The 13,862-nt window shown below is 39.5% G+C and overlaps 1 protein-coding gene across 1 annotated transcript in view; it reads right to left on the minus strand.

The window, feature by feature from the left end:
- Positions 1–352: 352 nt before the first annotated feature.
- exoc3l4 (exocyst complex component 3-like 4) overlaps positions 353–13,862 on the minus strand; it is a 34,439-nt gene continuing 20,929 nt past the window's right edge. The window contains exons 13-16 of the mRNA XM_033988043.2: positions 13,484–13,606; positions 10,958–11,110; positions 10,631–10,752; positions 353–3,368 (exon numbers count right to left, since the gene is read on the minus strand). Coding sequence (XP_033843934.1) covers positions 3,155–3,368; positions 10,631–10,752; positions 10,958–11,110; positions 13,484–13,606 — 612 coding nt within the window. The 3' untranslated portion in view covers positions 353–3,154. The remainder of the gene's footprint in view (positions 3,369–10,630; positions 10,753–10,957; positions 11,111–13,483; positions 13,607–13,862) is intronic.

Genomic DNA, 13,862 nt, shown 5'->3' on the forward strand with positions numbered 1-13,862 from the left:
GCAGGTGAAAAGTGACTTTTTTTGACACAACACAGGATCACTAAAATGTGTATGAGCCAATCAAAATACAACTTTGAGTAAGATCATGATGAGGGACTGATTTAGCAAAATATGTCCCTTCATTGTGGAAATGGTAATGATAAAATGATGATAAAAGTTTTTTGTTTCTTAGTACTGTATTTTCCAGACTATATGTCGCTCTGGAGTATAAGTCGCACCAGCCAAAAAATGCGTAATAATAAGAAAAGAAAAAAACAAACATATATAGGTCACATTTTTTTGAGAAATTTATTTTTACAAAACCTGAGACCAAGAACAGACATTTTATCTTTAAAGGTAAGTGTAATAATAACAATAAAATAGAGAACAACAGCCTGAATATCAGTACAGCACGTGTAAGGTATTTTCTAGCAGTGCAGCACTACTCCAAACTGGTATCTTGATTTACTAACACTAAAGTAAATAACACGTGCTCACCAGTGGATATGGAATACATGAGGGATCACCAGGACACTATGGAGACCAGCGTGGGAAAATACAAGAACTGTGGACAATAAAATAACAGCTACAGTATGTTGTGGTCTTTTGATTAAAGCCACTTCTTATCTGTATCCACATCTCAGAAATGTGTGACCCGCACTTTGAGAGCGTCATAAAACACTCAGCTTGTCCGACGTCACCTAAAGTTTCTTCATATGTAACACCATGAAGACCAGAAGAAGACCCGCCTCACACACACATACATTGGGAGGACTCTCTTCTATCTTTCCTGAGAGTCTGCGTGGCTTCATCAGACTCTGCAGAATACCATTTTCTTTTAGGGGCATTTTGTTCAGTCTTTCTCTGATGTCTTTTCCGTTTTATTACCATGAGGGTTAATCCACCAGATATTTGCCCATGATCCAGAATACACACTTCTCTTCATCTAATAGCGATGTGAGTCTGGTCATCCATGAATCTCCCCGAGTTCAGATTGGTGTGATTGACAGGAGCGTTAGCCAATCAGGGAGACGCATGGTCCGTCTGTATCAAAACAAATATGGCTGCTTATGAGGAAAAGAAAATATCACCCCGTACTGAAAAACATCCCAGATTCCTCCAGAATCAGTGAGCGAAGCACTAAACTGTTAATCTGAGAAAAGTCATGTTGTTTTGAAAATGATAGGTGACCAATGAGCTCCTTTGTTTCACATGCGTCACTGGAATAAACAGAGCTGATTGGACGATCGTGTTTGGTTCCAGACGGAAAACCCTCACAGAGATTCTGAATTCTGCTTTGTCCTTTTTAAGTCCTAAACACAGACTGTACAAGGAAGTGAACTATAAAGAAATGTGACGTCACCCACGGCGTTCAGCTCCAGTCAAATGAAGCTCGTCGAGGCTAGAGCAGTTATAAGGGGCAATTTAGAGTCGAGTTCCATATTCGTAATTTTGACGGCGAGTATCATAGCAACCAAAGAGCCAATCAGGAGCGAGGCTGTTGAAGGTAACGTCCTTGGTTTAACAGGGAGCGGGCCGTCGCAACGCTGTCAATCAAACCTGTTGTTATTAATGTTTATATCTTGATTTACAGACACAATAGAGAAATAAAAACACCAGGATCATGTAGAGCGAGTTAATACGAACATTTAAGATCAAAATGACGGTCACTGCAGCAGTTACAGAGAGAGGGGTGACAATTTTTCAGTGTAAAGTGAATTGGAGCCAGAGTTGATGGAGCCGGAAGCTCAGCCCATGACCACTTCTCATGTGGAACGCGGCGGCTAGCAGATTAGCAGAAGAGGAAATTCTGCAAAATGCTGATAAGGTTCAGTAAAATAGCTTTATTATCCAAATAATATACAACACGATGAGGATTTGTACCTAAATGCCCTGAGTCAATCATCATTATTACATTTATTAAAAACAATATATTACATTTTAAAAGTATGGGTGGGTGCAGCAAGCTGTGGCTACACCGTTTCAGTTTATTTTGTAGAAAGTACATATCATATACTCACTTATTCTATACAACAGAAAAAACACTCTCTTGCTTGAATTTATAAAACTAGTATTCATAATGTTTTGAATTTAATATTTACGTCATTTCAAAGGATAAACATTAGGAGTGATCAGGGAATTGTACCTACAACCTATTTACTGAAGGACACAAGTTGAGCAAGTCGTCTAGGACTAAACCAGGTGTCGAGTTTTGTGACTGAGGAGGAGTAGAGCAGCAGGATTTACCTAAATCACCTAAACCAGGACTAAACCAGAACTAAACCAGGTCTAAACCAGGACTAAACCAGAACTAAACCAGGATTAACCTAAATCACCTAAACCAGGATTAAATCAGGACTAAACCAGGTCTAAACCAGGACTAAACCAGAACTAAACCAGGTCTAAACCAGGTCTAAACCAGGACTAAACCAGGTCTAAACCAGGACAAAATTAGGACTAAACCAGGCCTAAGCCAGGACTAAACCAGGTCTAAACCAGGTCTAAACCAGGACTAAACCAGGACTAAACCAGGTCTAAACCAGGTCTAAACCAGGACTAAACCAGGTCTAAACCAGGACAAAATCAGGACTAAACCAGGTCAAAGCCAGAACTAAACCAGGTCTAAACCAGGACAAAATCAGGACTAAACCAGGTCTAAAACAGGGCTAAACCAGGTCTAAACCAGGTCTAAACCAGGATTAAACCAGGTCTAAACCAGGTCTAAACCAGGACTAAACCAGGTCTAAACCAGGATTAAACCAGGTCTAAACCAGGTCTAAACCAGGACTAAACCAGGACTAAGCCAGGAGTAAACCAGGAGTAAACCAGGAGTAAACCAGGTCTAAACCAGGATTAAACCAGGTCTAAACCAGGTCTAAACCAGGACTAAACCAGGACTAAGCCAGGTCTGGTTTTGGGGTATGAAGAGGCCGAGGCAGGTGTAGAGTACCAGGCTTAAACCGAGATTAAATAGAGACTAAACCAGGACTAAACCAGGTCTAAACCAGGACTAAACCAGGATTAAACCAGGTCTAAACCAGGATTAAACCAGGTCTAAACCAGGATTAAACCAGGTCTAAACCAGGATTAAACCAGGTCTAAACCAGGATTAAACCAGGTCTAAACCAGGTCTAAACCAGGACTAAACCAGGTCTAAACCAGGAGTAAACCAGGTCTAGTTTTGGGGTATGCAGAGGCTGAGGCAGGAGTACGGCAGGTTGGAGAGACAGTCCTGGTTCATGGTCACTTGCATCTCGCTGAATAAAAGTCGTTCTTTATTGGGAGCTGGAGCTTTTTTCTTCAGCTCACACAGGTTTTGCAGAATCTGACGATGATCACGGCCTCGAACCAGACCTCGAAAATACAGCACCGCCACCAGGTGCTTCCTCCTGAAAAAAACAAAAATCAAACTGTGTCAGATGCCTTCCCATCCTCCTACTGATACTTTCCTTGAAAAGACTCTGTTGTGACGTCATCATGTGGTCATACAGGAAGTGCTCCACTGTGTTTTTAAACTCCAAAAACCTTCACTAGAATCATTTGGATAATTTCAGACCTGGAATTGCCAAACTCTACTGAACTAAAGGTAAAAGGAGCTTGAAACTACCTCTTCATGACCTCACAAAGTGGAACAGAGCATTTTGATCTTTGGACAGACTAATAATTAAGTGTCACTCAAACATGTGGGAAAACAAAACACAACTCCTTTTAGATGAGCTACCAACAATCTAACATGGCCTAAAGCTCACATGAGTCAATTTTGCGTAATATAGGACCTTTAAGTATGAATTATATAGTTACTAAGCCTGAATCCTTCTGACTAAACTATTTCTTCATTATGAATTAAGTCTTTGTTCATGCTTTATAAAAGACCAGTAGCTGTTTTCCCATGTATTTGAGAAACATTAGACTTGCCCCAGTACAGATATATTTCATAAGCAGCTCTTGAGGTCAAAATAAGTCCGCTGTGTACTGCATTTAATTATAAAGCGTCTGAGAACCAGGAAGTGCGTGTTTCACATGCTAGTTGTTAACATGACCAAACTTTGTTCTGGTCTTTGAAAGTTGTGAAAATCACCTGAAAACTTCTTTGGGCCACTGCAAACTGTTTAAAATGAACAAGTTCTGTTTTTAATGTTTTTAAGACAGAACTTTTAAAGATAATAAAGATGTCCTTTTAAAGGAGTAACAATGTATTTTTCACATTTTCTAAGGTACAAGAGACAATTCTTGGGTCTGCTGTATAGTTATAATTTATGACACCCATGAATCATTATGTTATACACTGCCTGGACAAAAAAAGGTCACACGCTCTAATATTTGGTTGTTCCGCCTTTAGCTTTGCACACATTCACTGGGGCATCATTTTGATTTTCGCTTCCTGCAATGTCTGTGATACGCGGGCATGTAATAATAATCTAATAATATTAGATAAATTTACTCCTGTTGATGAGGTGGAGATTACCTCAACCATCATGTTGTCCAAACCATCAACCTGTTTGCTCGACCCTATTCCAATCAGACAACTCAAAGAAGCCCTCCCCCTAATAATAGATTCCATCCATATCATAATAAATATGTCGTTAGAAAATGGCTACGTTCCTCAGTCCTTTAAGTATGCTGTGATTAAACCCCTTTTGAAAAAACCTAACCTAAATCCTGATGAACTATCCAACTATAGACCTAACTCTAATCTTCCCTTCCTCTCAAAAATTCTAGAACGAGTGGTGGTGAAACAGCTCTGCCGCCACCTGCAGGACAATAATATATTTGAAAAATTTCAATCTGGATTCAGAGCTCAAAACAGCACAGAGACTGCACTGCTTAAAGTAACAAATGACTTACTACTAGCTGCTGATAACGGGCTGGCTTCAGTCCTGGTCCTACTGGACCTCAGTGCAGCGTTTGACACCATTGATCACAACATTCTACTGCAGAGGTTAGAATGTGACATTGGAATCAGAGGGACCGCCCTCAAATGGTTTAAATCCTATCTATCAGATAGGTACCAGTTTGTTAGTATAAACCAGAGCACCTCTCCCTGTTCTAAAGTAGCCTGTGGTGTTCCACAAGGATCTGTGCTTGGTCCAATCCTATTTACTCTGTATATGTTGCCATTGGGTAACATTATCAGAAAACATGGCATTAATTTTCACTGCTATGCTGATGACACTCAGCTGTACTTATCAATGAAACCAAATCAGACTGATCAAATAGATAAACTCAGTGTCTGTGTGAAGGACATCAAAACCTGGATGACCTTGAATTACCTGCTCTTAAATCCTGAAAAAACAGAGGTCATTGTCGTTGGTCCCAAAGGTCAAAGAGATTCTCTGTCGGACCAGATAATCTCACTCGACAATGTGAGTATTGCTTCTAGCCCTACTGTACAAAATCTTGGAGTCCTATTTGATCAAAATCTCTCATTCACAGCCCATATAAACCTAGCTTGTAAAACCGCATACTTTCACCTGCGAAATATAACTAAAATTAGAAATATTTTACCTAAAAACGATGCTGAAAAACTCATCCATGCATTTGTTACTTCCAGACTTGATTACTGTAATTCTCTGCTCGCCACCTGCCCCAAAAGTACTATAAGGAGCCTCCAGTTGGTCCAAAATGCAGCGGCCAGAGTCCTAACAGGAACTAAAAGAAGAGACCACATCAGTCCTGTACTAAAATATCTGCACTGGCTTCCTGTCGAGCTTAGAATCAAATTCAAAGTCCTCCTCCTGACATACAAAACCCTAAACCGTATGGCCCCATCCTATCTGCAAGATGCTATTGTCCCGTACCAGCCAAACAGAGCACTCCGCTCTCAGAATGCAGGACTATTAGTGGTTCCTAGAGTGTCCAAAAGTACAGTGGGAGGGAGAGCATTCCGTTACCAAGCTCCTGTGCTATGGAATCAACTCCCTGCTGATGTTAAACAGGCCCCCACAGTCTCTGTATTTAAGACCAGGCTTAAAACCTTCCTCTTCGGTATAGCGTATGACCAGGTTACATAGTGAGGGAGTTAGGGACATTAAAACCCGGGATAAGACAGGCTGCAGTAGGAGATAACTAGCTGGGGGAAGTATGGCAACCTGAGCACTATCCTCTGCTTTGTCCTATTTTCTCATCAGCAATGCTATTCACATGTTGTCCCCTGTCCCACTCCCCCTGTGGAGTGTAACTCTTTCAGATGCCCCGATGACAGCTGGACCCTCTCCTCCTCCCCGCCTGGCCCTCCTCCTCGCCTGGCTCTCATCCTCCTTGCCCGGCTCTCCTCCTCCTCGTCTGGTCTTCCTCCTCCTCGCCTGGCTGATTTTTCTTGTTTTGTCTGATTTTTCCTGTTGTTTTGTTTTTGTGTGGCAACACTCATGCCTCACAGCAAGAAGGTTTGTTTCGATCCCCAGGTCGCCCAGGCCTTTCTGTGTGGAGTTTTTCTCCGTGTCTGGATGAGTTTCCTCCGGGTACTCCGGGTTCCCCCATCAACCAAAACATGAACGCCCTTCGACACAGCTGTTGTTGTGATTTTGGGCATTACAAAAATAAATGAATTGAAATTGAATTGAATGTACTGATGGTGGTTTAAACAGGAGTTGATCCGCAAAATGGCGTCTAAAAATAAGCGATTAAAGATTGTTCAAACATGAATCACCCCAAATACAACTTTGAGTGGGTAAATGAGAAAGGGTAAAGAAACTATAACGTGGTTAAAATCTCTGGTCAGTTTCAACTTTTCAGCAATTTCACAATGCACATTTTTCACAATGTGCCCTTATCTAAAGTTAAAACTAAAAGTCTTCAGCTCACAGTTCTAAAGAGGAACCTGATTTGTGAAACCTGTCTGATTTTGAGGATCTACTGCTCCTTTCTTCACTTAGGTCTTCCCCTATTTTTGTGTGTCAAATCACAACTTTACTTTTATTTGACCTTCTACTATCTAATGGGGGTTGCCAAAAAATTCAAAACATGTGTAGCTCCTCAGTCATCCAGGTCCGATCCATAGTAAAACCAAAAGATAAATCTGTCAACTGGACAAAACGTGGGAGTGAAGACGTTTGGCCACTCATCCAAGCCACATTTTTTCACTTTTTGAATCTCTATGGAGAATTGTTGTAAGGGAGCATGGGGTATTATGCAAAAGAAGAGATCATTTTAAAATGGTCTTGATCTATAATAAGACCACATCATTATAGTAAAGAAACTACTATTACTTTATGTTGAAATGATAGTATAAAGGATACAGGGTTTTCCATGATCAACTTGCATTTATTTATTTATTTTAGTATTGTGTCAGCGTCAGATGCACATCCTGTTTTCTTTTAAATGGGTCACAGTTTATTGGAAAATCAATGGAATGAGAGTTTGGAAAAGTGCTTATAAACTCAAAGGCCAGAGCTTTGCCATCTCAGTAATGCTAGCAAGAACTAGCAGCCTAACAACACACTTTCTGATTAGGACTAAACGAAGTCTAAATCAAGCCTAAACCAGTGTAAGGTATTTTTTAACAATGTCATACTACCCCAGATGCCTGTAGCCCCATTCACCAAAGACCCCCACCCTGAGAGGGTCGTAAAGCAATCTACAGCACTGGGGCCAAGAAGATAACATCTAGGACCAGGGCCACTTCTTATCTGTGGCCCTGTTCATCAAGGACTGAGTGCCCCCATCCTGTGAGGGTCATAAAACAATAAGATTGATTGACTTAAAAATGCACATTCAGGGATTGTGCCAAAAGGTTTTTAATGTGTAATCACATGCTGCCGAGAGGAAGACCCGCCTCACACACTGGGAGGCCTATAAAAGCTGGAAAGACAAACATCTCAGGACTCTCTTCCTATCCTTTCCTGAGAGTCCGGTGCTTCATTGTTAACTTTACCTGTGATGAACTCATTAAACCCTTCTGACTTATATTTCAGTCTCTTAGTCCTCTTTGACGCTTGCATCAGAAACGAACATTTCTCACACCAGGATTAAACCAGGACTAAACCAGGACTAAGCCAGGTCTAAACTAGAACTAAACCAAGACCAAACCAGGACCAAACTAGGACTACACCAGAACCAAACCAGGACTAAACTAGAACTAAACCAGGACAAAATCAGGACAAAATCAGGACTAAACCAGGACCAAACCAGGACTAAACTAGAACTAAACCAGGACTAAACAAGGACTAAACCAGGACTAAATCAGGACTAAACCAAGACTAAACCAGGACTAAACCAGATCTAGTATCATAGGTCTACACATTCTATTGCAGTATCAAGCTTTTGATATTTTCATATTGCAATAGCGTCAGATACTGTTTTGGTGGTTGTTATAGTTTTTGTTATGGTAAAATGGGTCACAGTTCACTGGAAAATCCCACTGAAAATTATTATTTGTCCTCCGCTCATTCACGGGTCTCCATGAATTCCTGTTTTAGTTCATATTTTGCTGATAAAACAAAAATATCACAAATGCGAATCATGTGACGTTGCATCACAGTGTCACAAAATAACTTTCAAAATAACTTTACTGTGACCAGTGTTGGGCAAGATCCTCAAAAAACACAGTTGCCCTGGGTTACTGGATGATGCAATTAAGTAATTACCAGATAAAGAAACTATTAAATTACTAAAAAAAAATCCTCAAAATACATTCCCCAGCTTTTCTTTCTGAGTAAAAACTAAATATATTCAGTAATATTTGTCCTGCAAATCACCAAATGCACTCACAGCCAGCGTTATAGGCGATCCTCCTCCACAGCTCTCAAAATCACCAACACGGACTCACAACAAAACAAACTACTGTCCAAGCACGAGCACGCCGCATACACACACTGACACACGAGCTGCACTTAGAATAAACAGAGTGACTCCACTATCACCGCACTCACTTCTTTTTAGTGATCTGTAAACTCCAGACGCATGTGTCACTCTCGCTGCAGTCGTCTGTTTGTTCTCCCGTCACAAAAACTCGCCAAATAAAGATGTATATCCGTAAAATCCACAAGAATCTGCATATTTCCTCCATGCTATAGTTGTTGCCCTCATCATTTACTCACTTGAGGTTGTATTTGGAGTGATTTGTGCAGGTTTTAATCACTTATTTTCAAGAAGCCATTTTGATCAATTCCCGTTTTCACCTCCACCAGCTCCGCCCACTGTGACGTACTTACTTCGTTCTCCAATTTTATTTTCTTAATCGGTGACACATGTAGGATTCGGCAGTGTCGCATAATCATCTTGGTAAAAAAAAGATCTGTAGCTGTCCAACTTCAAAATTCGTTTTAGATGAAAATTGTGATCTAAAATGTCCAAATTGTAACATAATGATGCACAGATGTGTCACAGATTATAACTGTAGAGCAGACATAAGCACATTAGGTCTGCTTTAAAATATAGATGATTTTGTACTAAGAAATGAAACTTCTGAGCGACGGTGATATTTCTGCATTTGGATACATTTACAGGAAAAAGAAATACATGAAGATAATTGTTTTTAATATTCTCCAGCCCTACGTCAACTGTGATCAACCCTGTCTGTACTGCTGAACCATTAATATAAAATGCACCATCTGCACCACAGCAGCATGACACGGATTTCTACGGGACAACAGCAGAAAGGAGTGAGTGAGTTAGCTGAAGGTTTGATATTTGTTGTGTTTATATCTAAAAAAGGCAGATTAAACTTATGATTCACAAGTTTAATCTGTCTTTATACAGGGTGGCCCAAAAGTCACTGACACTTTTAAATCTTCAATAGCTCCTATAATTAAGTGTCCACCATTTTTGGTTTCACACCGAATCGCCCGATCCAACACACTTTGCGTCACATTTAAAGTATTTCCGGGCTTATGCCTCTTATTTGATCCTCAATATTACATTTTAAGTCGTTTATTGTCTGAGGTTTATTCACAAACACATTTTCTTTAAGATAGAGGCACAGGAAGAAATCAGGACTAGTCAGGTCTGTGGAGATCACATACTGCCCCCTGTCTTTGAAAACCACTTATTATTCCTTTAATGGCATTTACGCTCATTTGCTCATTTTAATGTTGTAAGGGTCGTTCTAAATGCTCTGAAAAAATAAAAGAAAAACATTTAGAAACAAAAGAGTTATGAATTTTTTCAACTGTCAGTGACTTTTATATAAATACTTTGTACATTTTTTCTGCATAAATATTTGAACTCCCATGCAGGTGTAGTCTTGTGACTGCAGGTCGGGTCAGCAAAAAAAGAAAAGTTCAAGTAGTAGTGTAGTTAGCTCCTCCTTCGAGACAGATATAAGGCAGTGTCCAGCAGTGATCTGACCACAACTGAAGAGGTACAACATGTTAATTAAGCTGGAACGCTCTGAAAACAGAACTTGTAACATTCAAATGGGAAATCTAAGCTCCCGATTGCCTTAAATCCAGCCAAAAACTCAACACACCTCACTCTTAAGACACATAGATAGTAGAAATATTACGCAGTTGGGCTTTAGCTAGACTTTAACTATACTCTTGTTACTATTGCTGCTTACTAACTAGCCCCTGACAAATGTTTAACACCAGCTCATTGCACCATATTGGGTTAATCTCTGCACACATTGTTGTGATAAAGTAAATAATTATCTGAAAGGGGGAAATTCCAGTATTAGCAAAAGCAAAATAGTACAGTACTTAAAGAGAGGCCTCACCCAAAGTCTGGACAGTGTTGTACTACGGGGCTGAGGTGGTTTTTGATTTCGGATGCGTGTTTCTGTCCAATGATGTCACACACAGCGCCACCTACTGGATACAGCCACTCATGACGCGATTCCTGATGAAACAACACATGCAGACTTAAGTAATGAATGCAAATATATTCCATTTCAGGTGAATGTTCCAGTAAAAGGTACAGTATGCAACTTTTTAGACGCACAAGGATGTAGATGAGTGCCTAGCTGGAGGATTAGCTCATGTAAAGTTTCAGGCTTGACAGAAAATCTAAAGGAAACGCACTCAGATTCTTAAATTCTCAGTACCATGTTCCTGAAGAGCTCCTGCAGCTGGTTCCACTGCGCTCGGATCTTATTGGCCGCTTTCTCGTGCTTCCTGTTTTTACACGAATAGTTACTCTTCATCATCTGGCCCAGGTACTCCCGACTAACGTGGAGGTGCAGGGCGCTGGCTAGCTCCTGTCAACCAGAAATACACACAAAAACAGATAAAAACAGGATCAAATTATAACTCCACGACGGATTTTCACCCATTCATTTGTCTGTCTGTATCAGAAAGCATAACTATTGGCCGATAACCAGGAAGTGCTTGATTGGTATGCTGGTTGTTGTTAGCTTTAAAGTCCGCTCCGGTCTCTGAAAGTTATGAAAAGTGCTTATAAACTCATGGCAGTGAATAATTAGGATGTTCAGAATGCAAAAGGTTACTATCGGGAAAGCTCAAAAATTATAAGTTTACATAATGTTCCACCTTTAACTTTGGTAAAAATGATAACAAAAATAGGAAGAGCAGTTTTGAAATGAAAATGAGTCACAGACAATCCAGACAAATGGCTTTCCTAAAGGTCACTGTGTGGGTTTATTGTGAAGCATGATCAGGGATATGTTTGGTTTGGCAACGATGTTTTTAATAGTTACAACGTGAGGAAATTGGCCAACCGTGCCACAAACGTGTTGGGACATCTAGACTAGTTTTGTTGACATGATTTGGCCAGTGGTTCACTCTATAAAACATACACTACTATATATACTTTTAAAGGTGCACTCCATGGACATCATTATTGTTTTCTTTCTTTCATTAATCTTTATTTGTCAGGATCATGTCAAAATTCATTAAGTCCCGCCAGACATAATGAGTTTTTTGTTTTTTTTTGGAATATCCCTAAAACAGTATTCAGCCGATATGTCAATTTTGTCAACAGAAATGTGTTAGTTATTGCTTGAGCTTTAAGTATGAGCCAAATCATATGTGAAATTACTGTAAATTGAATCCACAAAAATGTAAAAGTATCAGTGTGCACTCTTTTAAACTGATAGCATATTTGTTTTTCCATTTTCATTTTTTATCAGCTATTTTCTCAGTGTTTTTATTATAAAAGAATACTTAAAAGAGCTGTACCTCATTATAACTGTCTTAAAAACAGAATCTGAGTTTTTTCAGAATTATGAGTTTTTTGGGTTTGTTTTTTTTACAACTTTTAGAGGCCAGAGCGGAGTTTTGCCATGAAGTATGCAAAAGCTAACAACAACTAGCAGGCTAACAGTGCTCTTTCTGATTCTTGCACAATAAAACACTTTATAATTAGATGCAGACAGCACACTGGACTAATTTTGACCTCGATATACAATATATCTGTACTGGAGCAAGACACATTTTGCTTAAATACATAAAAAAAAAATCAGATACATGACCTTTAATGTAAATATTTTCAAAACAGAATTAACAATATTATAACTTAAAAAAAAAAAAAAATCTGTCCTATACTATTTCATTAAGAACCCCCACTTCTGCCTTCCAAGACATATCTATTCTTCATTTCTCCAGGCTTTCCCGTCATTAAAGCCTCACTGTCTCCTTCACCTCTCACTTATGAACTGTGTCCGGTTTTGAACAATAGAAACTAAAATGGTATAACTGGAACTTCCAAACACACTCACTGGATTTCCTCGTTTCTGCCCTTTGACCATTCATCATATTAATCAGGAAAACCGAACATGAGGCGCAAACAAAACTGGGATTTCTGAAGTTGAACCATTGTAATAAAAAGAGATTAGCTGAAAATGGTATGTGCTGACTAACCACGGCCAAAATGTTTCACAATACTAAGAGTTCAAACTCTATTTTGATACTAAGGAATAGATACTCAATACCAATTCTGATAATAATAATAATCTGACAAACATATGTGGATGTCTAAACTCAAACGACTGACAGAGGATCTTGAAGATGTTTCTCATCAGAGCCACTCTTCAGAATCACAAGTGGAGTGATATTGAGAACCTTCCAAGACCAAAAAACATGGAGTGCCATCCCCAACACTGACATAAACATGAATAAATCTGCATTTGGAGTCCTGTTGATCTTTGGATTCACAGACGTATGTGAGCCGCTATTTTCCACCATGAACTGTGTTAAAAACAGCCTCACGCCTCACAGACGACAGTTTATGGTTCAGTGTAAAGATGGAAGTGACTTTGTACAGTCCCGACAGAAGCAGACGCTGCGCAGAGGTTCAGGAGCAGAAGTCACATCAACCAGGTCAAAATAAATATTTATGCAGATATTTTTGATTGTTTAGTGACACAGTGCTTTTTTTTCAAATTTATTTTTAAAATTCCGGTCAAGGCTCCGCTACAAAGCCTAAAGGCGATATAAGGACGACGGCTCACAGCATGTTTTGATTGCTACATGGATAATTTAAATTCACCTTTTTAATTAATTTGATACACTATAGTTGTTTACACAGAGCGTAAAGGTAACAAAACAACAACAAAAAACCAAACAGCAAAACCCTGAGTGTAGCGCCCCCTGGAATTTGTGGGTGGTAGTACCTGACTGTGCAGCTCCTGTAGGACGGAGCAGTGCTGAGACAACTCCTCTGTTCTCTGGTACAGCTCCTTAAAGTCCTCATCATTCGTAAGCCATTTTCTGCTCATCATTCTCCTCAAGGGAATCTGCGACAAAGAGTTTAGTCAGAACTGAATGCAGAGAGAAGAGACAGTACAATATAGAAATAGAAATATGTATTTTTAACCAAGAATTAATAATAGGTTGAATTCATGTGGTATTAAAACACTGTAGAATCTCTATAGTGTAAACTGAGCTGCAGACAGGTCACAACTCTATGGTGGAATGTGTTAACCTTGGTTTATAGTTAATAATATCTCTGTAATTACTGGCACTATCAAGGAAACAGGCACAAATATGATT

Source organism: Periophthalmus magnuspinnatus, chromosome 22, assembly GCF_009829125.3.
Source record: "Periophthalmus magnuspinnatus isolate fPerMag1 chromosome 22, fPerMag1.2.pri, whole genome shotgun sequence".
NCBI lineage: Eukaryota > Metazoa > Chordata > Actinopteri > Gobiiformes > Gobiidae > Periophthalmus > Periophthalmus magnuspinnatus.